General features: G+C 34.5%; 1 protein-coding gene across 3 annotated transcripts in view; it reads right to left on the reverse strand.

Moving 5' to 3' along the window:
• Nucleotides 1–25,985, reverse strand: part of SPAG16 (sperm associated antigen 16) — a 759,782-nt gene that overhangs the window by 669,457 nt on the left and 64,340 nt on the right. The window contains exon 10 of one of the 3 annotated variants that reach the window (XM_033111505.1): nucleotides 22,513–24,619. The exons of 1 other annotated variant lie outside the window; for it this stretch is intronic. In XM_033111505.1, the coding sequence (XP_032967396.1) occupies nucleotides 24,419–24,619 (201 nt within the window). In that variant the 3' untranslated portion in view covers nucleotides 22,513–24,418. Of the gene's footprint in view, nucleotides 1–22,512; nucleotides 24,620–25,985 lie in introns of those variants that run through there. One more of the 3 variants, XM_033111506.1, reaches the window with a different exon arrangement.

The raw sequence follows: 25,985 nt of genomic DNA on the forward strand, positions 1-25,985 counted from the left end.
TCACTCATCCAACAATGCTTGGAAATGCTTCAGCAAAAGGACTGAAGGTGAACACGTTTATATATATATACGTTTTATATATATATATATATATATAGAGAGAGAGAGAGAGAGCCAAAAATATGTATACACATTTTTAAAAATGGAAAAAACTGTATTAAAATTGTAATACTCAATATATACCAATAATAAAAGAAATACAAATCATTTATACGATTATACAATTTCCCCGGTGTGTGTGTGTGTGTGTGTGTACACTGTAATTATAAATCTAACACTAAAATAAAAGTGGGAGAAGAAAGAATAATGTATAAATTGAATATATAATGACAAAGCAGGAACAAAGCAACCAAAAAAATGGAGGTAGGGGAAAGAAAGAGGATAATGGAATAAACACATTGACTGTCGAATGGACCAGAGGCTCCCAAAATTTCTCAGTTCATGGCTCACTTAATGCTTCAACAATTTATCCAGGTAACCCTAGGACAAAAGAAATAGCTCACAGTTTGTTTATTAAGCAGTTAGGTCCAAACAACTTAATGTGTCTTTATGTCTGAACCAAAAAGCAGTACATTTGAAAAAAATACACATAGACTGAAAAAAAATTTTTTTCTTTCATTCTTAATCAACAACTATTACTTACTAATTACATTATGGGCTTGCTGAACAGAGCACCACTTCTCAAACCTTGAATCACATTGGATCCTATCACACTCAATTCCAGTTCCACACTGATTTTCACACAGTATTTGCTTTTACTCAGAGTCCATCTTCGCAAAGATATGACATCACTTTGATGATCTATGGGTGAACTCTTTTAGGATAGCAGTTTGTGCAGTGTCCAAGAGATGTCATTACTATGTTTCCCTTGAAATACTAAAACATCCTGCACAGTCCCTGTAACATTACTGTGACGCCCCAGAACATGGATGGCACTCAGCTTGGAAACCATGAAATAGAAAGTAGGGAAAGTTAAAGGATATAGTTAAAGATGAAAAGAAAAAGATAATAAAAGGTTAAATAAGAAAACGGGAATAACTGCATTTTAAAAGTTTTATTCAAAGGTAACCACCAGAACAAAATTACAAACTTCATAAAAACTAAAGAATATTTTTTCATGAAAGAGAAAAATACACATCTCCTAGAGAAGAAAGCATAGCAAGTATAACATAAAACGCATGATGACAGCATGCCATTACAGAGTTGCAACCAAACAAACACTCATTTCAATAAATATAAATAGGACTTACTCTCATATTTGAAAACACTTTTTTTTCAATCTGGATCACAAGCAAGATGCAATTTTATGCTATATGCAGTTAACACATCTAACACAAAGTGATTTAGGAAAACTGAAAATAAAGGGATAGATTAAAATATAATAGGCAAATGGAAAAGCAAGAAAGGAGAAACTATGATCTTGATACCGAAGTAAAATTGAAGCAAAAAGAATTAAATGTGACAAATAAAAAAACATTTTAATGCTAAAAGCCACAATCCACAACAAAGATATAACAGTTACTTAATATCTAAGCACATATTAACACAGCAACTACTCTTATGAAGCAAAACTGTAGAAGATACAAGGAGACATGGATAGAACCAAAAGATTTATTTAATGCTCATAGCAGCATTATGTTTAATAGCCCCAAACAGAAAATAACTTAAAATGTCCATTAACAGTGGGATAGAAAAATAAATTCTAGTATATTCAGATAATAGTAAACTGCAACAGAATGAACATACTGCAATTGCATACAACATGGAGGAATCTCACAAACATATTTTCAAGAGGGCCGGACACCAGACATACATACGAAATGCGTTTATGTACATTTCAAACACAGGCAAATATGACTATGGTGTTTGAGAGCAGGATAGTTGTTAGTTCTTAGGGAAGAGGGAAAGGATAGAAACGAGAAGAGGCCACAAGGTATTACGTATAGCTTTGTGTTCTATTCTGAATGCATGTTATACTTCAATTTTAAAAGGATGTTTAGAAAAGTGTCCAGTGACAGCGATTATTAAAATTATAGATAAATAGTGTCATAAACACTTGGATTTGTTCAGTCTCCTACTTCTGGTAATTCATTTTTCCCCTTTCTGATCCATGGAATCGTTTAAACTCATTCTTTCCTGCTTCTTCAGTTTGATCCTTATCATTAACTTTGTTTCTCTGCATATACAGCCACAGTGCTCTTTCTACAAAATTTCTCCTTTAGTTTCTGAAGCAGGAAGCAGTTTTCTGCTTTATACGGGGGTCTTTGTTCAAAAGACAAAGACTGATTACAAAACGATGCATGAAAAATTTGCTTGGCGTTACACATGCAATATTAGTGAGAAACATTTTGTATGTGAGCATAGATATTCCAACTCTGAAGTATCTGAAAGACTTAGGCCTACCTACACTGATAGCAATGATGATCTACCATGGCCCTTCCAACAAGGATTTTTTTGGGGGTGGGAGGAGGGTAGCTGAGAGGGGTGTGTGTGTGTGTGTGTGTGTGTGTGTGTGTGTGTGTGTGTTTTGCAGGGTGGAAGAGAGACCAAAGAAGGACTCCCTGTTTTCCATTTAAGGCTTAATCAGTATGGCTTACCTTAAAGGAGAGATTTTTTTTTTTTTTCAAATCCACAATTTTCTGGAAAACAATCTTGTCCACCAATAGTATGGTGTTTTATTCTTTTTTTCTCTTCTGGCATTAGACCCACATGCTCTTTCAGACATTGTGGGGTATGATTAAAGAGTTAAACATGTCTGTAATAATTACTTGGCTCCAACCCATTTCTGACTTTAATTTGGGAGCCCACATTCCTTCCCTGACTCAACCACAAGCATTCAGACAAGTGATAGGCTTCTTCCTTCTACTCAGTTCACTTCCTAGTCATTGATATGCTTTCCGCAGCCACACAAACTGAATAGGGCCTCCTCTGAGGAAACTTGGAATTAAAGTGTGTACCATTAATTCTGTGTGTTCTTCCAGATTTAGCTCACAAAGGGAGTACAAGAATACAAGGTAAAGACCCTAGGGAGCATTTATTATGCAAAAAGAGCATAATTAAGAAACTATGTAATTACAGAAATCAAACTCTTCTAAACACACTACTAGCAATAGAAGACATGAAAAATCTTATCTTTATAACAATATTATTATAAGTAAAAATATAACATGACATTTATAAAGTGTCTTAAGCAAAAAAATAGATTTGAATTTTTCTCAGATAAAATTTAAATTATAAGAATCAATTTTATCACATTCTTTAAGAAATTTAATTAATGATGAGAGAACTTTCAGGCTCTCTCTAGTTAATGAAATAAGAATAATGAGTAAAAGGTCAAATTTTGGACAGATTTTATTATCTTGCATTTGCTAAATAGGCAGTTTTGAAAACTATATTTCAAAAAAAACACATTAAAGTGATTTTTTTTGTCCCCTACTCAATTAGAATTAACTAGATTTTTTTCAAGGGGTTCAAAATGACTTTGGAAATTTATAGCACAGAATCAGATAAAACCATAGGAGACAGACAGAATATAATTAAACCTCTAAAAGAGGTGCATCTAACAGATGGAAGGAATATGTACATTTCAGAATAGAATTAAACTATAACTAGATTACTTGAATACAACCTTGTGAAGCAACTTGTGCTTGGGTTACAAAATTTCATCCATTCTAATCAGGCAATAAAGAAACAAGGGAGTAAGATACATGATTTAAGCCCAGAAGTACTCAGAATCTGACCACTCCATTTTTAGGTTCGGGAATATCACCAAATAACTATGGAAAAGGAGCTCAGCCCTGCGGTCAGGCTTATGGAAAAAAAATGCCTTACATGTCAGTAGCGACAGATCTTTCGGCCCAGCCAAAATCTCCGGTTAATAAACAACCTCAGGCTGCTGAGAAAGTCACTCCCAAGAGATATACTTATCCATCTTGGTGACCAAATATTTCTAATTCTTTGAAATTTTTGAGTAAGTACGGAGATGAAGAAGTAAATCTAACCTATGATATTAATTTGGGGTCATATCTCCAAAGCAATTCTGAAGACATCAATCACCTCTAGAATACAAAAACACTGTCAAATTCAATCACATTAACTATCTTTGAAACATATAAAAATCAAAGTTATAAATTGCAAGACAAAAATAGAGAAAATATATTAAAAACTAAAGGAAATAAATAATATTTAAGATGTTATTTGTTAGAATTTTCGAATGAAATATATATTACTTTCCTAAAACAACAGTCCAACGTTTTGTAACATAAAAACAAAGCATTGAAATTAATACAGCAAAACTCTTCTGTATTTTCTATTACACAACACTGTTATAATCTACGTGGTGAAGAGAGAAAAAAAGCTGCAGATCATTTGTGCATGACCACAATTTCATTGGAGGGTTGTGGTTACCCATCCCCCACATGCCATTAGATAAAGGCATTCCTGGCTATGTACAGTGCTCTCATACTAAAATTTTAGGAGTCACAGCAGAGAAAGGAAGAGTAAGAGGGAGAAGGATTAGTGGGATAGGAATAGAAGGAAAGAGGGAAAGATGAATAAAGAATGGGAAGAAAATCTAAATTCGGTAAGCAATCGACTCACTTTTTAACACAGAATCTCCTCTGCTTCCCTCTGAGATGTTTGCGTACACAACTTTAAGCAACATACAGCCCGCCCGCCCGTGTGCTTTCCCTGACATGCCTGTACTCCTCCCCGGAACCAGCTGATTGTCATTGACTCCCTTCGTCCTCTCCACTTTGAGACTGAACCAGCAGAGGAGCAAAGTGAACCATTAGTGCCACACTCACTGCCTGGTACCAGAGTCCCTTAAGCACAAGAGCCAGGGGCCTTTTTCTGCCCTCTGGCCTCCCAAAGATGGCCCTGACAGTCAAATGTTCACTGGGTCTGCCCAGAAGGGTCTCATCCTTCAAAATCCTTCATATGCACATATGCATCTCTTCACAACAAATCCCCATTCCATTAATATTGCAAATTATGAAAACAGTGTCATTAAACTGGAAACGCTAAGGATTCATGTATTGCTTTTGAGTGTGTTCAGGACAAATGCTGAACATCCAGTATGGTCATTTATTATTATAATATGCTAATTATGTACCATCATTGCAGAACAGTGGTTTTAGAGTCAGATCTGATTATAAATCCCAGCTCTTTTACCTACTAGCTCTTTATACTCACACACTCAAAAATCACTTATTATTCAAAGCCACTCTGATAGATTGGAGATATAGTAATAAGCAAAAAGAAATAAATTACCTGCTCTCTTAGAGCTTACATTGAAGGCAAGAGACATTAAGGAAGCGTGGTACTAATACACGTAGAATTATAAACTGGGATAACGTTCTAAGGAGAAAAGAAACAAGGGTCTAGCTTCTAGAAGGTAGAGAATAACAAAAAGTCCTAGAAAATTTTCCCTGATGAAATGGTGCTTATGCTGATATCCGAAGGAAACAGAAATTAAATAAGAGCCTTAAAAGTTGTTAATTAAAAAAGAATTCTTCAAAATAAAACTCAAATTCTAATCTTTTATAGTGTAGGTTTCTCCTCCCTCCCTCCCTCCCTTCCTCCCTTCTTTTTTTCTTTCCTTCCTGTTCTTCTTCTTTTTTTACTAACTAGATTACTGGCTTCTTCCAGAGGATATTAAAGACTATGAATGAACTGCCAGATGAAGAGATATATAAGGCAAGGTAACAAACTCAGGAGCTTCTGTTCCCATGAATGCATTCTAGCTTGCCAGCCTGGAAGTGTCTGTGGTGTTTTTTTACTTATATTTCAATTACAGTTGATATACTATATTATATTAGTTTCAGATATACAATATAGTGATTAGACATTTACATACCTTACAAAGTGATCATCCTGATAAGTCTAGTACACATATGACTTCTGTGGTGTAGTTTTAAGTTATGCTAATAATAATAGAAAAAAATCATTATTTGGAGAATAACTTCTATTCGTCTAGGTGATACAATACCCCATCTTTGAAACGCAGGTGATTTTAAGCTAGGTTAGGGCATATGCAAAGACCCAGTCACAGGAAGTGTTATGATGCCTCAAAGCCCCTGAAAGAAAGCCCCAGAAAGCCACCGGGAATTTGGTGCAAGACTTGAGTCAAAGGGCCAAAAGATTGAGGTAAATTGAAAGGCCAAGGGCGGCAGGGAGACACAAAAAGAGAAACACAGAGTTGAGTAAGACAAAGAAATCATAATAGCATTGCTTCAACCTTTCCAATCCAGCTGTCCCTAAATCCAGAACTGGCACGTGAGCTTCTCAATTACATTAACCAATGATTTTCATCTTTTAGATAAAACTAAGCTATTTTGAGATGAGTTTTGACTTAAGATAGTTTGAGGGTGGTTTCTGTTACTAGCAACCCAAAGAAGCTGACCTGACAATGACAGAGAGGCCCAAGCTTCATCCTGCGTTAACTAATGAAAGCTATGTACACATTCCGCTTAGCCACAAAGTGGGCAGACGGACAACATGAGGAATACCGTAAAGTAACAGGACAGGACAGCACCTTCATATCAAGGCAAAGCACATCAGTTGACCAAGCATTTTCCTAACTCAAGCACTCAAATTTCTCTGAGCATGGAAGATAAAGTATTGGGGAATGATCATGGCGTAGGAGCACAAAAGTAAAGCTCACGAAAGCAGAACATGTAAAGGCCTGGACGATTGAGGTACATAGGAGGGCACTGGAGACACCCTAATTTTGTCAGGATTAGAGGTAGAAGAATTTGCATTTAAGCAAGAACATAAAGCTTAAAAATGAAGAAACCAAGACATTTTTAAGAAACAATTTAAAAATATATAAAGATTCTTATTAACAGTAACAGTATGAAGGCTTGCTGTGTACTGAACACCTGGCTAGATGCTATGCAGACATTGTATTATTTAATTCTAATGAAAGTTATTTAAAGGGGGGTATAATCCTGGTTTTATAGATGATAAAATTGAAGGTCAGAGAAATTAATTTGTCCAAGGTCCCAAAGTTAGTAAGTGACAAAGCATAGGAACTGTGACTCTAAACCTCATATGTTTCATGAAAATGCTTAAAGACTAAGAGGGTTTTCATTTTTGCATACTATTACATGCTATAGCTAGAATGAAAAGACTGCAAACTGAGAAATGTAAACGATTCACTCCAAGGGTGCACCCACTGGTGGTGAGTAATGCAATTGTTCTCATAAAAGGAAAGGAATTGAATGGTATTTGAAAAGGAATCAATTGGTATTAGGAAAGAAATATCATTTCAGATAAAGATTTGCTTGTTGTGGGTAACATGAAGAAATATAATACATTACAATCAGTGTTTCTGACCCTCAAATAACTCATAAGCTACTTGACTGGATAAGACATTAAGTCAAGTTTAACCGCATAGGAGTAAAATAATCCAATAATGTAATTATATTAAAAGCAATTCTATTTGTGTTAAATTATATAGATTGAATTATACAGCATCAGAAGTCTACAGTACTACACATTTTTCTAATGCCCCATATCTCTATTTCTTGACATACAGAGCTCAAACAAATTTGATTGCTTTCAGAAAGTAGCATTGATCTTTTGTGTCATCTCCCTCCCTACCCAAAGCTTCCACTAGCCATTTTTTCTCCCTCAAATTTGAAAAACCCTAAAATTGTTTTCAATTGCCTAATTGAGTCCTACTCACATCCTACAAATCACTGATGAAAAAGCTGCAGCAAAGGTGGTTAAGTGATTTACTTAACATTAAACAGCTGATAAATAACAGTTTGGACTAAAACTCAGAACGTATGACTCTAAGTCCAATGCACTTTGAGCTACATCTGACTGGAAATTTTAGAATGACTAAGTTAGTTCTCAGACATCTAAGTTTATCAGCACATAGGAATTAAAAAATATAAAGGATACAGGGAACAAAAGATATATCTACCTTTTGTAAAAGGGAGAGAGGATAACTAAGTGAAGGGTGAGCTGCTTCCAAAGACCAAGGTTAGGTTGTTTATCTAAAATTATATAGTTAGCAAGTAGTACTAGGATTACAAAGAGAACCAGGATACACATCTTAAAGATTGCCAGCTCTGGCCCTAAATATATATTGTATGACCTTGTTACTTGATAGAATATTTTAAAATAGATAATTTGATGCAGTCAAGTGAGTGCAGATTTGTTTTCCGTCCTGAACAATTGGTGCAATGTGATGCAACTGAACTCCATATGAATGAAAAATGCCCAAATAACTAAATGAAATAATCGTTATCCTTCAGTACATTTTATCCCATCATTTTCCTATATCAGTATTTTATTATCTGTGTGATTTAACTACATAATGAGAGACAAGGGCTTTTATTCTCCATTCAGTACTATTTCCCTCAAAATCACTATCTAGAAAATAAGATGCACTATTTCTTAGGTGAATTTTATATCCAGCAAAAGAAATTAAATTTGCACTGGATATTTTAACGATAGCCATTTGCCAGAACAATTTTCCTAAACAATCATTATAAAGCAGACAAGATATTCAGTGTTAACAACTAGAGATGAAATATTATGTAATATATCCCTATAATTTAATACAGCAATTATCTCTGGAGAGTACTACGAACAACGCCCTTGCTTTCATTGTTTTAGGGACACAAATCCAAAAATAATCATTTGAAATTCAATTTTTAACTCCATTTATATTAGAAAAAAAATGGGTTGTTCATTCAAGGAGTAAAATATCAAAAGAAAGATCCCAATGAATATGACCTGTTAAAGCAGAAAGTATGTATGCCACTTCTAACATTTAAAACAACAGTTCATAGAGAAAATTTATACAGATGACAGTACTACAAGAGAAGGTTATAATATTTGCCTTCTAGCCAGAGAAGCAAAAATATGGATAAAAACATCATCATTATGGAAACTAGTCAGTAGTGCTAATTAATACATAATACATATTCTGAGGACATATTTGGTCTGTATAGATTGAAGAAAAATAAACAGTTTGCTAGCTACAGGAAAAGAAAGAGCTGGATTATAACCTTACAACAGATATGCCAAAATAAATTCCAGATATATTGAAGATTTAAATGTAAAGTATGAAGCTATATATAAAAATACTAGAAGAAAACTTTGGTTGCTTTTATAATATTTTATAATATTTGAATGAGGAATAATTTTTATGAAAAATCAAGAAAAAGTCCAATAAAAGAAGAAGAGTGATGGATTTGACAAAATAAAATTTAAAAAGCTTCTTTGGTAAACATTATCGTAAGCCAATTTAAACAAATAATGGAAAACAGCCAAAATTATTTGCAATGGAAGACAAGAGGCTAACATCCTTATTCAAACATTTATAAATCACATATGCAGGAAATAAATAAAGGTCATGTTCAAGTATTTTATTAGATGAGAACTGCAAATGGCCAATAAACATAATAAAATGTTCAAATCACTAATAATCAAATAAATGCTAATTCATAATAATAGTATTCTTCTTTTGTCCTATTGGCAAATATGCTAAACACATAGTGGTGTTTAGCATATTGGGAATATGGGAAAATAAGCACTTACTCATTTTTAGATGAAGTGTAACTGGTATACCTTTTCTTGAGGTACATTTTGCAATGAATATAAAAATTTCTACATGTATATACTGTTGGACATAAAAATTCCACTTAGAGGAGGTAATGCTATGGTAATGAAGCAAAGGCCATCATTTTTGCCCTTCCACTCCACTTCCTCTTATTCTGCTTTCAGCAGTCAAACTGTGCTTGAGGAATTATTCGTGTATTAGCACACAGTCTTGGGTGGAGTCAACCAAGGCACTTTGCCTTCCCAGGGATGACCCAGATAAGCTACCGAAAAGGTAAACATTGAGCCAGTTGACCTAAAGACCAAGAAACAACACAACTTAGCCATCTCAAGAGTAAAATACTGTGGTTTCTCTCCTTTCTAAGACCTAGAGCTTCAAATTTTTATTTTGTGAATTTTCTCATTGCCTTCCGATAAACTGTTAACTCTTTCACTAAGTTGCCTAAGTTTCTGCTGCTTATAACCACAAAACCCTGATACAGAAATCGATAACTGACTAAAGATATATATGCAAGGATGTGCGTGGTGATAATTTGTATATCAAGAAAAAAGAAAAGAAAGCTTAAATATAAAAGATGTTCTGAAAAAGTTATGGTGCACCCAAATATTGGCATGCTAGACAATTACTAAAAATGACATGGACAGATGTTCTCATATTATTTTGGGATTCATCTATAATGAAGATTTGTCCCTTCTCCTTTACTTATTTATTTAATCACTTATTTGAATTTATTTCTATCAGGATGGACTCATCTATTTTATTATACAATACTGTTATCGTGTTCAAATTGTTACAGCTTTGGTCATTGGTAGCTCCTTCAGCTTAATTCCTATGTCCTCTGTCCTTTTGTATGCCCACATGATTTTGTGCTTTGCTTTCCAACACTATAAAATATTCCAGGATCATCATATATGTTTCCTGCTCCAGCCCTTTTTCCAGGGAGCCCTGTTTCCTTTAATTGGAGAATGAATACCACCATATTTAACCCAGTAAAATACCGCATCAGCATGAAATAAAATTTTAGATTTTTTAAATCCGTTAATTAATGTACTGAGAAATTGTATAGAATATTAATGGAACAGTGCACAGAATGTTAACAGAATGGTGTATATATATATATATAGTATATAGAAGTTGGTATTACAGAAGTGGAGATACGGAACCTTTGCTGTGGTAAGGTTACATATCAACCACACATCCTCCTCCTGGCTTGAGTGTATCCCCCCAAACAAACAAACAAAAAAACACTAGACACATTCCTGACATTGAAGGCCACAAATCTTCCTTGTTTTCAAAAACTCTCCAAAGGATAAATGCTCCCTCATCCCAAGCCCATGGCAAAGAAATAAATGAAACGCAGAGACCAGATTGTCAGCGTGCCAGAGGTTTCCCTCCTAAGCCCGGAGACTAGGAGGAGGACAAATTCCTGAACAAGACGTTTAAAATCCAAGATTCTATGAGGACATCTTTGAAAAAGTGTGAGGAGTATGGCATCCCGAGAATGGGTACCCATCTCTATGAAACAGAACATCAGCCAGCTCATACTGGCACAGCCAGCTCGTACTGGCTCATACTGGTACCATGTCTTTTTCAGGCCATTAAGAGTCATTTAAGTATCAAAAAATTAACATTTTCAAAGTTAAAGATTGGTTATTAAAGAACAAAAAAGCACACTTTAAAATATATTCTAATAGCTAAAAAGCTAGCTCTTTCAGTAAATTAGCTATAAAGAGAAGACCAGTGATTTTACTAATTGAGAATGTTCTAATTATGCATTTTAATATAACTCTCCTAATGCAAAGAGAACAACTGTGCCCATCTTGTCATATTAGGTCATAAAGTCAGAATTTAAAAATGAGTATGACTGAATGTAGACTAGAATGGTTGGGTCTATAATGGGTAAAATGACATTCTTGCACAGAAATTATTTTAAAAAGTCATTTCATCTTCTCCTGTCCCTGCTGATGACAATGATATGGCCTAAACCACATTAGGAAGCAATACAGTGTGAGAACTTCCCTTCTCGGATTCCTGCCCACCCTTTGTTTCCTTCTTCCAAACTTCTTTCTCCTGCTGCCCCTTCAAAGCACCCACTATAGCATCCTGACTTGGACTGACTTTCCTCTAAGATAATCTCTTGCTCTACCCTCCTTTCTCTCTATCTCTAAAGCAGATCTATAGGGAAACTAAGTTTTCCATGGAAAGTGCCCTTTGAGTTCCCGCATCGTATCTTAAAGTTCAATGACCTTCAAGGCCAACTATGAATATGGTATGTACATTGCTGAAATGCTCTCTAAAAATAAAGCATCTTTGATAATACTAGTTTTCCCTAAGGACCTTCATTTATCAGAGTCAGGATACAAAGAAAGACTGTCTAATGAAGGAGAGAGCAAAGGCTTTGGAGGCAGAGTCTGTGAATTTGAGCTTAGCTTTGCCGACTGGATAATCTGGTACAAATAAATAAAATTTCCTAGGCTTTAGTATCCTACCTACAAAACGGGACTAACATCTCCTTTTTCAAGATTGTTCAAAGAATCAAAATGAAATAAAATATTTAAAGTGTCTGTATTTAACAGTGTCACACTGTCAGAATACTAGTAATAATAGCTAATGATTGGGACAACTGTTCTAAACACTTTAAACTTCAAGACCACCAAATGTGGTAGGTACAATCATTATCCCCTTTTTATAGATAAAGACACAAAGGCAGAGAGCCTACTTAACAGAATCAAGGCCACACAGCTGGTATGTAACCAACCTAACATCTGAGTACAGGCACTAACCCTCTCTCTAGAGTCTTTCCTCTTCATCACCCTGCCATACTACACCACTAATTTTAAGGTCACCCAACCCTGTGCTGAAATATTTCTTAAATATTTATATATTTATGTCTAATAATGGGAGTTGAACATAAAGAAAGTAAAGCAAGTTTTGGTCGGTGAATGGGAACTTTTCTTCTGCATATTCAATTCTATGTGTGGAGAAAGAAATAGAAGATAAGGCCAGATAAACATTCACGTTTTAGGTAGCAAGAGTTTTATGGGCTCAAATGTAGCACAAGAGATGATTTTGTTCTACTCAACACAGCCCAGAGGGAGGAATGATCTATACCCCCAAATGAGATAAGGACATTAAACCAGTAATAGCCAAACCATTACTCCTCTGCCTCAGGAAATAAGTCAATAAACATCAGCCTCCAGTGTTTGAGGCAACAGCCTGGAAAAAGAAGTACTAGTGAGAAGATAGCCTTCCTGTAATAGATCAGAGCTGGGTCAGAGAGGGGAAGGACTGAGAAAGTCTGAGTTGTCATCATAGATAGGCTGCTGCTGATTACGTTGTATCTACCTCTTGAGGCTAAGGCTCTGAGTTCAGGCTTATATCAAGATGGAAAATATGGTTCCCAGAAGACTAAGCTTTGACCTAGAGGAACCATTAGCTCTATCTCAGCACAGGAGTAAAATGCACAGCCTACAGGAATCTTCTCTCTGGAGCCACAAACTGGAGAATGGCAGACTTGGGAATGGCTCTGTGATATCTATTACCATTTCTGGTTTTCCTACCCATGTACCAAATAAACACCCTGATGGTTCTGTATTAGTGTGTGTGAACATGCATGCTTAAGGGTATTGTTTCATTTTTTTTTAATTATCTATGGAAAAAGATTCATTTTTCAAAAAGAATTAAAAGTTAACAAAAAGTTATGAAAACTAATTCAGAAGCCATTCTATGCCAAATATTTAATGTTTCTAGAAACTCTGTAGTGTATTAGGTTATTAAAAGAACTATAAGAACCTTATGTAACACTGAATAATCCAATATATGATTGCACAGAATGACCTTGGGAAACTTATTTAATTCCTTCAGGAGTATTAAGGCAACTCATATAACTCCTATATTCACATCCTTTATTGCTATGTAAATTCTAAAATCCCTTCTTGGCCTTTGTCTTTTAAAATGAAAATGTGTATATGTGCCCTCCAGTTTATAGTAACACACTTTTTCAGTGATAATGCACTCATTTTTGCTTCGTATAGCAACCCGTTTTTTCTGCCCTCTTTTTGTCATTCTAAAAATGGGTAATATCAGTCCCTGAAGAAAAATACAGCATATAAAGTATGAGTATACACTCTAGGGATTTTCTGACAGTTTCTTGTGATAGATTATTCCAAACAGTACATATCACTGCTCTTATCCTTCATCATCAGATCAAATGCATCATTTATCCAGGGTTTATTCTCCATGAACAGTAAGTTCCCAAAGAAAGCAATAAACATCACTGCCATTTTGACATGCATTACAAATATCAGTGGAAGATATGTCACATGCTAGGCAACAATGCAATTGAGATACAGTACAAATGAAAATTGTAAACCAATATGTGTGGCTTTTACTATTGTTTAATGTTTGAAAAAATAAATGTATAATTTAATTTTATCTTGTATTAACTGAGAAAGCAACATTGCCCACAGGGATTACAATAAATGCAACCTATCATTTGTTCATCTGCTTTAGGATCAGAAAGAAAACTACAAATAACTAGTTCCCTTACTGCATCCACTTTCCTGTAAAACTCCCACATAGAGTCCAACTTACTGCAGAGTTAAAATTGGATATGTCCTTACCATGCCTTGTCCACAGTGATTTCTTTCATTATTAAATCATCTTCATTTGGATGTTCAACATGTTCTTTTAAATCACGCTTTCAATTCGAAACTTATAATCTAATATGTCAAACCACAAAGTAGTTCATATAACAATAAGCAGCATAATATGTAATGTGAACAGTTATTTTCAAAGAAAAAAAAACAATAGTGTATGCCTTTAATGCACAGCATTTAAAGGGAGAAAAGAATATGCATTATCAAAAAATATGCACATTTTAAATGTTATTGGACCTCATTATTTCTTAAAGGTCCGCCAGGTCATAAGTATCACACAAATATTACGAAGTTCAGACTATGTTCCTTTCTTAGGAATATCTTCCTTCTCATCCCTTTTATTTTTATTTGACCTCAATTAGTGCCACTAAAATAATCTTCTGTATGAGCATATTAGGGAGGGAAATGGTGGTAGAATAAGAAGGCACGTGAAAAGGGGAATGGCTAAAATACTTAATATAAAGGAAATTTTAAAAATTACAATACCACAAGGATAAAATAAATGGTGTACTGATAAAGGGGAAAAGTGATTGGAATATACTGACTGAGGAAGCAAGAAGAGGGAAGCATAGCCTAGAATTTTCGTGGAGGGGGTATACGTCAGAGGCAATTAACTTGATCTCCATGTTCACAGAGAGACGGAGTAGGAGAAAAAGCAGGCAGTTTTAGAACAGCAGAGCTAAAAATAGGGGGCTCGCTGATCTACACAGAACAGTTGACTCCCTTTTACCCTTGCTTCTCTCCGCTATCCTTAGCCCTACAACACTACTCCCACAGCATAGAATAAGGGGCCAAAATAGACATTAGTACGAGTTGCACATTGTCTTAGGAAATTACTTAAGAAAGTAATGAAGGTGAATCCCGTAAAAGGAAACAAAATACCCAGCCAGGGCAGCGAGTGGAAGTGTCAGGATCACATTTGGGCAGCAGATCTAGAGAGTAACCCGTTCTAATAGAACTGAAGGGAAGAAGATCTCCAAGACAATGTGGAAGCCAGGGACGTGGTAGGGGTGGATTTCATCAAACAGGTAATAGGACATAATTCAGAGTCTGGAAAAAGTTTAGGACATGATAAAGGAACAGAACATGAGGAAATACAAAGGCAGACAGACATTTAAAGAAAATTAAAATCTGCATAGAAAAGTCAGCGTCCAAATATTTAAAGAACCAACTCCCATTACAGGAAATCAATGGATTTCAAAGGAAGAATGTTATAGACTCCAGGCAATAGACGTATAGACATAACAACAATTAGAAGTATAGACATAAGCATACATTTCTTCTTCCTACAGGAAATTACAGATTTAAGTGAAAAATCTGTACCCCTACCCAAAAAAAAAGCTAAAAATAAGAAGAAAACTATTATCTAACCCAATTTTGAGTATTCAGTGGGGGTGTGAAAATAGGATGCTATGTATGCATATTCTCTTTGAAGTAGCCTCAAAGCTTTCACATGAAGAAAAAAATATGTATTCACAGAACACTACTTGGCTCTATAAAAAAAAAACTATCTACACTATCACAGTAATGAAAAAGAAGTTTACCAGTGTTCAGTTTTTATTAACAACCTTGGACAGAGTATGAAAGATTTAACTATTGGTTACAGATTTGAGTGTAAATATTATCAATCTTGAAAAATTTTGAAGTACAACTGACAGATTTTAGGAAATGGAAAGGAGAAGGAGATAAAGAAATGGAAAGGAGCTCTAATAGTGTGATCTTCCAAACAAAAGACAGAAGATATACTACAGCTCATCAATCTAAACATAGAGGTTTAAGTACAAGGTATGATCAAAAAATACGGTGAATGTTTACATTTAAAAACATATTACAGTAAGACACTTTGCCATTAATCTCCCTCAAAATACTCCCCCTCACTTCAATCACACTTATCCCATCATTCTTGCCACTTTCTGAAGCAGTTCTGGAAGTCCTCTTTCGTGAGTGTCTTTAGTTGCACTGTCCTGGCTGCCTGGATGTCTGAATTGATTCAAAACATTTACCTTTCATGGTCATTTTGACTTTGGGGAAGAGCCAGAAGTAGGATGGTGCCAGATCCAGTGAATAAGGCGGATGAGGACACATTGTAATGTTTTTGACAGAAATTGCCATATACCAGAAGCGATATGTGACACAGAGCCTTGTCATGTTAGAGGATGAAGTAAAGACACTCACGAAAGAGGACCTCCACCACTACTTCAGAAAGTGGCAAGAATGATGGGAAAGTGTGTTCGAAGTGGGCGGCGGGGGGAAGGGGTATTTTGGGAGGGATTAATGGCAATGTATCTTTTACTGTAAATATATTTTTTTCTGATTTAAACATTCACCGTATTTTTCTATCACACCTTGTATATTGGTTACTGTTATTTTATTTTATTTACAATGGAGGAAAAAAGATAATGATACAACTATACAAAGAGCAGAACAGGAAGATTAAAAACTGTAAGTGATCTAAATCTTCAACCAACATAGGAGTTTATAAATAACATGTGCAGTTGATAAATCAAGAAATAAAATATGAGAGTTTAGGAAGAAATGAAGAGTTAACTGAAAAAAGAAGTGCAAAAGCAAATCTTTAAAGTTAGGTGCCCCTCAAAAGAATAATTTGAGGTAGCTAAGAATGGTGTAAGACAGTTGTAAGCTCTTCTGTGCAATTTCATTTATTTTCTTTTTTTAAAAAAATCCATGAGCATATAGAACATCCAAAAATATTTAACAGCAGAAGAATTACATGTCCATCAGAGCAGCAAATGTGAAAGAACACGGGCAATAAGGGAAGTTTCTAAAATCTCCTGGACCTCTTCCTGAAAACCCTGCAGACCACATCCTGGAAATCCCCTAAATGAGCTGGGAACACGTGTTAGGGGTTCCAATTTCTTCAATAGAGCAGAATGCTCTTGCCATATTACGTGTGTATGTGGTTTGAGTACTTGTATGTGTGTGTGAGTATCTATGTAGAGAGATATATAGATAGAAATACCTATATATATCTACAGATAAAAATTACATGTATACGTGTGCATGTTTAATAGTATATTAAAATGTACAAATATATATTTACAGTATTAGTATATATGTATATAAAATAATATGCCTATGAAGGCAACTAAACATATACACTTTTAATATACGAGTCTGACAATTAAGTTCGCAAACTCATCCGAGAAAACGTGCTACATACCCCATTACTAAATATCACTACAGTCATCTCTTAAGTACTCCCCTTGGGAAGCTATGCACTGATGCCAGCACCTAGTTCACCTTTCAAAGCAATTTTGGAACCTTTTGATGGAATGGCCATCAGAGCTGTCATCGTATTACCCTTGATGTTCTGAATGCCATCAAGATGTCTTCCTTTCAATATTTCCTTCATCTTCAGATAAAGAAAGAAGTCACTGGGAACCAGATCAGGTGAGTAGGGAGGGTGTTCCAACAAATTTATTTGTTTACTAGCTAAAAAGTCCCTCACAGACAGTGCCATGGGAGCTGGTGCATTGTTGTGATGCAAGAGCCATAAATTGTTGGCGAAAAGTTCAGGTTGTCTAACTTTTTCAGGCAGCCTTTTCAGCACTTCCAAACAGTAAACTTGGTTAACTGTTTGTTTAGTTGGTACAAATTCATAATGGATAATCCCTCTGATATCACAAAGGTTAGCAACATTACTGCAACAAGTTCACGAACTTAATTGTCACACATCGTATTATATAATACGGTATATAGTTAGGTAAAATAATCACCTACTTATGGGGTCTATGGTTTATGTGTGCATCTCCTACTAAGTTTTATATTCCTCATAAAGGAACTTATTTCTAAAGCGGAAACTGTTGTTTGAAAAATTTAAAAGAGAGAAAATAGGCTAAGCGTGTAATTCAGTTCTTGGAGCAGAGTACAGACTATTAACGTTTTCGTTACCTCCTTCTTATCTATGCTCAGCAACAGTCCACAGGACAGCCCTGCATTATCAAATAACCTAATTGTAGAGAAACAAAATATAATGTACCACCTGCAGATTACTGTGCTGTTTCCCTCTGTGTCAATATAACCACAAAAAAATGTTATTTGAACTTACATTTCATAATATCTGTAAGAATTTTAATTCTCACTCAAATGAATTGTCTTCCAATTATTTTAATAATTTAAAATAGAGATGAGCACTGTAAGAAATCCAAGAAATCAAATTTTAAGTTGAAGAATATCATGTCTGATTTATCAATTCCTCCTTCCAAAACAGGGAAATCAAGTACTGAACATAAGAACTAAACTAATACGTTCTACTTTCTTTAAATAAGAAATTTTACTGCATTTACATCATGTCTCTACTAATTCCTAACCACTTAAAAGTTGAAGAACAATAAATTTCAAAGTTTGGTTTTTGTTAAAAAGAATAAATATACAGGTGGTAAAGATATTTGATTTAAATGATGAATCAAGTAAATATTTATTCACATGAAAGCAAGATAAGTGAAAATGGTAAGTTTCCAAATAATGCATAATATGGTCCCATTGTAAAGGCAATGCCATGGAGCAAAAAAAGTATTTTCAACAAATGGTGCTTAAACAACTGGACATCCACTTGCAAAAAAAAAAAGTAGACACAGACAGTACATCTTTCACAAAAATTAATACAAAATGGATCACAGCCTTAAATGTAAAACTATAAAACTCCTAAAAGATAACATAGGAGAAAACCTAGATGACCTTGGGTATGGCGATGTCTTTTTAGACACAACATCAAAGACATAATTCATGAAAGAAAAAACTGACAAGTTAGATTTCATTAAAAGTAAAAATTTTCATTCTGCAGAAGACAATGCAAAGAGAATAATAAGACAAGTCACAGACTGGAAAATCTATGCAAAACACACATCTGATAAAGACTGTCTCCAAAATATACGAAGAACTCTTAAAACTCAGCAATAAGAAACCAAACAACCCAATTAAAAAATGGACCTAATACGTTAAGAGACCCCTCACAAAATAAGATATATAGATAGCAAGTAAGCATATGAAAAGATGTTCCACATCATATGTCATCAAGGAAATGCAAATTAAAACAATGAGATCACTACACACCAATCAGAGTAGAGGAAATTCAGTACATTGATAACACCAAATGATTGTGAGGATGTAGAGCAACAGGAACTCTCAGTCCTTGCTGGTGGAAATGCAATATGATACAGCTGCTTTGCAAGGTATTTTGGCAGTTTCTTACAAAACTAAATATACTCTTATCGTGCAATCCAGCAGATATGCTCCTCGGTACTTACACAAAGAAGTCAAAACTTATGTCCACACAAAAACCTGCACATGAATGTTTATAGCAGCCTTATTTATAATTGCCAAAACTTGGAAGCAACCAAAATGTTCTTCAATAGGTGAATGAAAAAATAAATTGTGGTACCTCCAGATGACAAAATATTATTCGGCACTAAAAGGAAATGAACTATCAAGCCATGGAAAGACATGGAGGAATCTTGAATGTATACTAGTAAGTAAAAATAAATCCGATCTGAAAAGGCTATATACTATATGGTTGTAACGATATGACATTCTGAAAAGGCAAAAAACTAGAGAGAGAGTAAGAAGATCAGTAGTTGCCAGAAGTGTGGGGGGGGGGGGGAGGGAGGGATGAGTGGGTGGAACAGTCTTTTTAGGGCAGTGAAAATACTTTGTATACTATAATGATGGATACATGTCATTGTACATTTGTCTCACCAATATAATGTATGATCCACAGAATGATCCATAATACAAACTACAGACGTTGGTGATTATGATATGCCAAAGTAGGCCCATTTATTTTAAGAACTGTACCATTCTGATGGAGGACGGTGATAATGGGGAGGCTGTGCATGTTTGGGGTCCAGTTGTATATGGAAAATCTCTGTACCTTCTTCTCAATTTTTCAGTGAACCTAAAACTGCTCTAAAAAAAAAATCCTTAAATATTTAGTATATTGTAAATCTCTATTAGAGCCATTAAATGCTAAATTTTCTTAGTTAATATGCTACGTAATTTTGTAACTTAGTTTTCTATCTTCTAGGTAGATGTTACCTGAATAGTAAATCTGGTGTTTTACCTATAATTTATTAATTATATATATTAAGATATAATTTATTAATCAGATTATATTCAATTAAGAAATAATTTAATTACTCCTCCATTAAGGTTTTTACCTATGAGAAAAATGAATCACTTGAAATAAAAGAGGAAAAGATACAAAAGAAAAATGTTTTGTCTTATAAAGATATAGGCTTCAAAGAGAAACTGCCAAAGCCTATAAACATTTTTTAGTAAAGTCGAAACTGTCCCCAGATTCTCAGTTAAGCATACTTTTTACTACATCACAAAATACTCTGCCAACAATGGAACACAGGCATCAGTTACAAATATAGTACATTGACTATAAACAAATTAGACCTTGAAGTCCTCACTTACTATTTAGAAAGAACAAGTTCCAACAGTTTATCAGGGGTTATTATTTATTTGATATTAAACCTAAATCAAACTGTCTTGGCTTCCTATTGAAGGCAAAGTGCTTACATTTTTGCATTAGGAGTCTATCACAAGACTGGGAACTTATCACTTTTCTAACACAAAAACACTTTTGTGTCAAATTAACCATGTTATGGTTATAATATCAAAATTAATAGTCTAAGAAAACCATAACATAAAATTCATATTCAAGATATAATTTAAACTGAAAATAAATAATTTTTATTCATCAAAAACTGAGATTTATAAATATCCTACAGTGAAAAAAAGCCTAATTAATTCAAGTACTAGTCTTAAAATTATGAGGAAATTTCCACATAATCTATTCAGATAAACTGCATTAAAAATAAACTACAAATTATTTACAGCTAGTTAATTCTAAAAGAAAGCTATTTTTCTCTTGTAATATTCTTATTTTTATAACATGTTTTTTGAACTTCAAAGTTCTATGAGTATCTGTATATATTATAAAACGAATCAAAATGTATAACACCGATGGAAAGAAGAATATTTCCTTTGTTCAAAGAAAATGTAAATGATATAGTGCTATCTGCAAAATACTGTAATTTTAATCATTATCTGGTTAGAGCCAATTACAGAAAGAAAAAAAAAAGTACACTAAAACCCCATAAATAAACACGCTGTAAAAACTGATTTGAAACCTTCAAGTTCTACCGTATTGTTGCTTATACTAGTTGAACTAACACTGTTTTATTTGGGTGTCCCGATGTGGCTCACCTTTTATTTCTTTAAACATTTCTATGATTCTGCTTCCCTGTCTTACGGCCAGCTTAAAGTTTAGTCTCCAGATTGCAGTTCTGGTTTTGGCATTTTCCATTATTGCAACCCATCTTTTGCATGTGCTTACAACTCATGTGTGAGTTCAGCTGCTGTCCCTTATTTTTGCCTCCTTTCACTTCCTTTGAGTGTAACAATGCAATAAAATTATGTTTTACGTAGGTTTCGGTTGTTTTTTAGAGGAAGAATCCTTCAGAGTATGTAGTCTTTTATATATATATATATATATGACTGCAATCTAAAGTCCAATATTTAAAGTCTAATATTTAATTTTAGCGATTAAGATTCCCATTTGATGTCTTTGGGGAGAATACAGGTAAATACTAATCTATTTTTAATCTGTGGAGGAAAATCATAACAAATTTAAATGCTTTATTTGCAGTTAAAATATTTTATACTCAGTAGATAAACCCGACTCTTGATTAGTTTCAATTGTCCTAGAAAGAATGAAAGACATAGTTTCTAGCCCAATAATGGAAGCGAATGTTTATATTAGAAAATCCATTATGTCCTTTACAACATTAAAACATTAATGGAGAAAATCATCTCAGAAGCAGAAAATTCAATATTCATTCCAGGTAAAAGAAAATCTTAACACTTAAACCATTTATTTATGATTTAAAAATTTAAAACTAACTCATAATAAAACACAAATAAACAAACTTAGCAACATGGAAATAACACAACTTTTTTCAACTTAATAAATATTTATCAAAGAGTTAACAACAAATATCATTTCTCATGTTGAAACATCAGAAGCAATCCCTTTAAAATCAGGAACAGGATAAAAATGCTATACCATTTAACCACTCTTTCGAGGTCCTAGACAATGCACAAAGAAAAGAAATACACATACAATTTTCCAGATTTGGAAAAGGAAAATCACAACTATCATCATTCACAATTATCATTTACAAAGAAAAAAAAAAACATCCGAAAAAGAACTACAGACAAACTCTTGAAATAGAGTTTAGCACGGTCAACTTAGAGTAATCGATTTCGTATCTGTATAACAGCAACTAACAAAACACGTTTTTTCATATACGCATCCATTCAAATACATATATTTATGGCATAAGTACTATTTGCCAGTCATGCACTGAGATAAATACTCCTGCTCTCATGAAACTTACATTCTAGTGAAGAGATACAACAAACAAGTTATTAAGTACAATACAGATGTGTAAGAGAAAGATATATAAGACATGTAAAGAGAAAAAAATCAAAGCATGGAAGAGGCCCAGGAAGTATCAGGGAATGAGGGGCATCATTAAAACTTAAGATTGGGGGGCTATAGAAGGTATGTCTAAAAGAAGACACTTGAGTAAATTTATAAAAGAAGTGAAGGGATGAGCCATTAGGATATGTGAGGGAAAACAACTCAGGCGGAAGATACCTCAAGTACAAAAACCTGCAGGCAGGAGCCTGCCTGGAGTGTTCTAAGAATTGGTAGGAAGCTACTGTGGCTGCATTGGAATTCAGTACGGGGGAGTAGCAGGCAATAAGGTCAGAGAGGTTAAAAAAAGGCACAATTATGCAGGGCTTCAGAGCCTATGACTTCATTTGTAACTCTGAGAAAGACAGGAAACCACTACCAAGTTTTTAATAGAGAAAAATTATGGACAGAGTTATATTTTAAGATCACTCTTTCTGCTCTGTTCAAAGGAGACAAAAGGAAAACAAAGACAAATCAAGAGATCAGTTAAGAGGCTACTGCAATAATGTAAGCTACAGATGATGGAGGAAAAAAAAACAGGGAGCAATAGTGCTGGTGTTAAGATAGAAGTATGGATATATCTCAAAAACAGAACCAAAAGTATTATCATATCTAATCTGAAATGTTAAGAGAGAAATGACTCAAGGATAACTCCAAAGTATTCTGGCTAACTGGAATGCTGGAGTTTCCATCATTTAAGGTAAAGAAAATTGTAGGAGACAGCTTTAATAGGGAATTCATATCTAATTGCAGGGGTCAAGGATGCAGTTAAATATATAAAATTAGAGTTCAGGAAGGAGATCTCAGTTGAAGACATAAATTAAGGAGTCATTAACGTACTGGTAGTTTAAAGCCATGAGACTGGATGAGACCAGCCAGCGAGTGATGACAGCAAAAAGAGGAGGCCCCAGAACTGAGCTCTGTAACACCTCAGCATGCAGGGGTCGGGAAGATAAGACACAAACAGCCGAGAAAATGAAAAATTATGGCATTTAGTGACAATCATAAGGCCTAAGAAATGACCAGGAAGTGAGTGGCTGAGAACAGATGGAGCACAGGATTGCTAAGACAGAGGCTGTCAGGGAACGGAATGAAAGTCCAGTGTGTTAGAAGGATTGAACATCCATGTGAACATTTAAATAACAAAGAAGTTTAGCAGGACTCATCCTTTAAAAAATGACAATGTCACAGGACTTCATATTTTAAATTTAACCAAAAATGGCCTGAGAAGTGCCTGCAGTAAAAAGTTACAGTCAGTGGGATAATCTGATGATAGGCGAGTCAAGGCAGGATGAGTTCATGAGGGAGAGGAAACTAAAAGCAGCCAAGGTGAGTTATCTCACCTCCCAAAACAGAATGTGAAGGGAACATTCACAGAAGTTGAAAATATAGAAGATTTTGCTGAGCAATTATCTTGCATTCCAAAGAGTACAGAAAAAAAACTTTGGGCGTCAGAAAAGATTGGGTCAGAAAATGTGATATAAGGAGCCTGCGGGAGGATTAATTAGCATTCTGGAATAAATGATGAACTGGGAGACCCAGACTCCTCAGGCAGAGTAGAAAGATCATGGATCAAGAGTATGGGTGATGAAGAAAGAGAGGACTGGGGGAAGAAGACAGGCCAGGAACATGTGTTGCTCAGAATTTCCCACTTGGCTCCTGCTGAGAGAGTCACGATATTCTGTAGACGGGTAGCCTTATTCTGAGTGTTCGGACACTGTGCTGTGTCCTGCCAGTGGTGTCTTGCAGAGGTGTGGTCTTATTCCAAGTCTGTGGGTTCCCTCTCAACTCCTGCGGATGGACGTGTGCAGTTGGACAGACTGATCTTGCACTGAGCTCACAGGCTCCCTCTTGCTTTCTGTTGAAGGAGGTCTCAAAGCCAACAAAGGAAAAAGTTATTTATGTTAACTACTTGCAAATCTCATTTACAACAGTGAAATTATAATGTACTCAGAATTACATTTAACAAAAACATGTACTAGATCTGTGTGGAGAAAAGTATAAAAATGTTATTGAAATATATTAAAGAAAATCTATTAATAAATATATGGGGAGAGAAACCATGTTCATTCACTCATTGAAACACTCAATGTCATAAAGATGCCTGTTATCTCTACATCGATCTATAAAACCACAGCTACTCAAAAAAAAAAACAAAAAAGTCCCAAGAAAAAAATGTTTTTAGGAATTTGGCAAGCCTATTTTAAAATTTATAGTTCTAGAATAGCTAAAACATTTCTGAAGAACAAGAATAAGGTTAAGGAAATTGCCCTAAGATATATCCAAACTGATTAGAAACTATATTTACTGCCACAGGAGTAAACAAACTCACTAATGAAACATAAAAGAAAGTCCAGAAGCAAACCCGTGTATACGTGGAAATTAGTTAAATGACAGAGCTGTTACTACAGACCATTGGGGATAAAAAGAACCATAAATAAACTGTGCTAAGAAAAGCAATTACCTGAACAAAACTAAATGAAATTACATCCCTCCTACACTGCACATTTAAAAAAAAAATATCCCAAGGTCATTAAATATTTAAAATTGGAACGCAAAATTTTATGAAGAGATGTCCAATCCAGACAAAACAGTGTAGGCTATCTTTTCTCCTGCACTTCCCTGCTAAGTGCCATTACAAACCCTGGAAAAAATGCAAAACACAAGCAAAGCAGAACTCCGAAAAGTAGAAATAGGAAGGTAAACTAGTTAGAGATTCCAGGATTGCAGAGTATCATAGTAGCAGAATTTCTACCACCCCCTACCCAGGAAGATAGTGACTCAGGTCTGACCCCTAACCTAATAATAAAAGGTAATGTATTCTCTAACCATAATCAAAACAGGAATCACTAACAAAAAGACAACAAGAAAATCTATTAAATACATGAAAATTAAACAACACACTTCTAAATAATCTATGGGTCAAAGAGGAATTCTCAAAGGAAATAAAAAGAAAAATATGTAGAAATGAATGTACAACATTAAAATGTGTGGGATGAAGCTAAGGCAGTCCTAAAAGGAAAATTTACAGCACTATTATATTACAAAAGAGTAAATGTCTCAAATAACTAATCTAAGTTTGTATCTCAAGACAGTAGAAAAAGAGCACGAGAAACCCAAAGCTAGAAAAATAGTAAAGGAAATAAAAATGAAAGCAGAAATCAATGAAATAGAAAAGCAATTCAGAAAATCATGAAACAAAAAGCTAGTTTTTTTAAAAAAAAACTATAAAATTGAT

Source organism: Rhinolophus ferrumequinum, chromosome 8, assembly GCF_004115265.2.
Source record: "Rhinolophus ferrumequinum isolate MPI-CBG mRhiFer1 chromosome 8, mRhiFer1_v1.p, whole genome shotgun sequence".
Classification (NCBI taxonomy): domain Eukaryota; kingdom Metazoa; phylum Chordata; class Mammalia; order Chiroptera; family Rhinolophidae; genus Rhinolophus; species Rhinolophus ferrumequinum.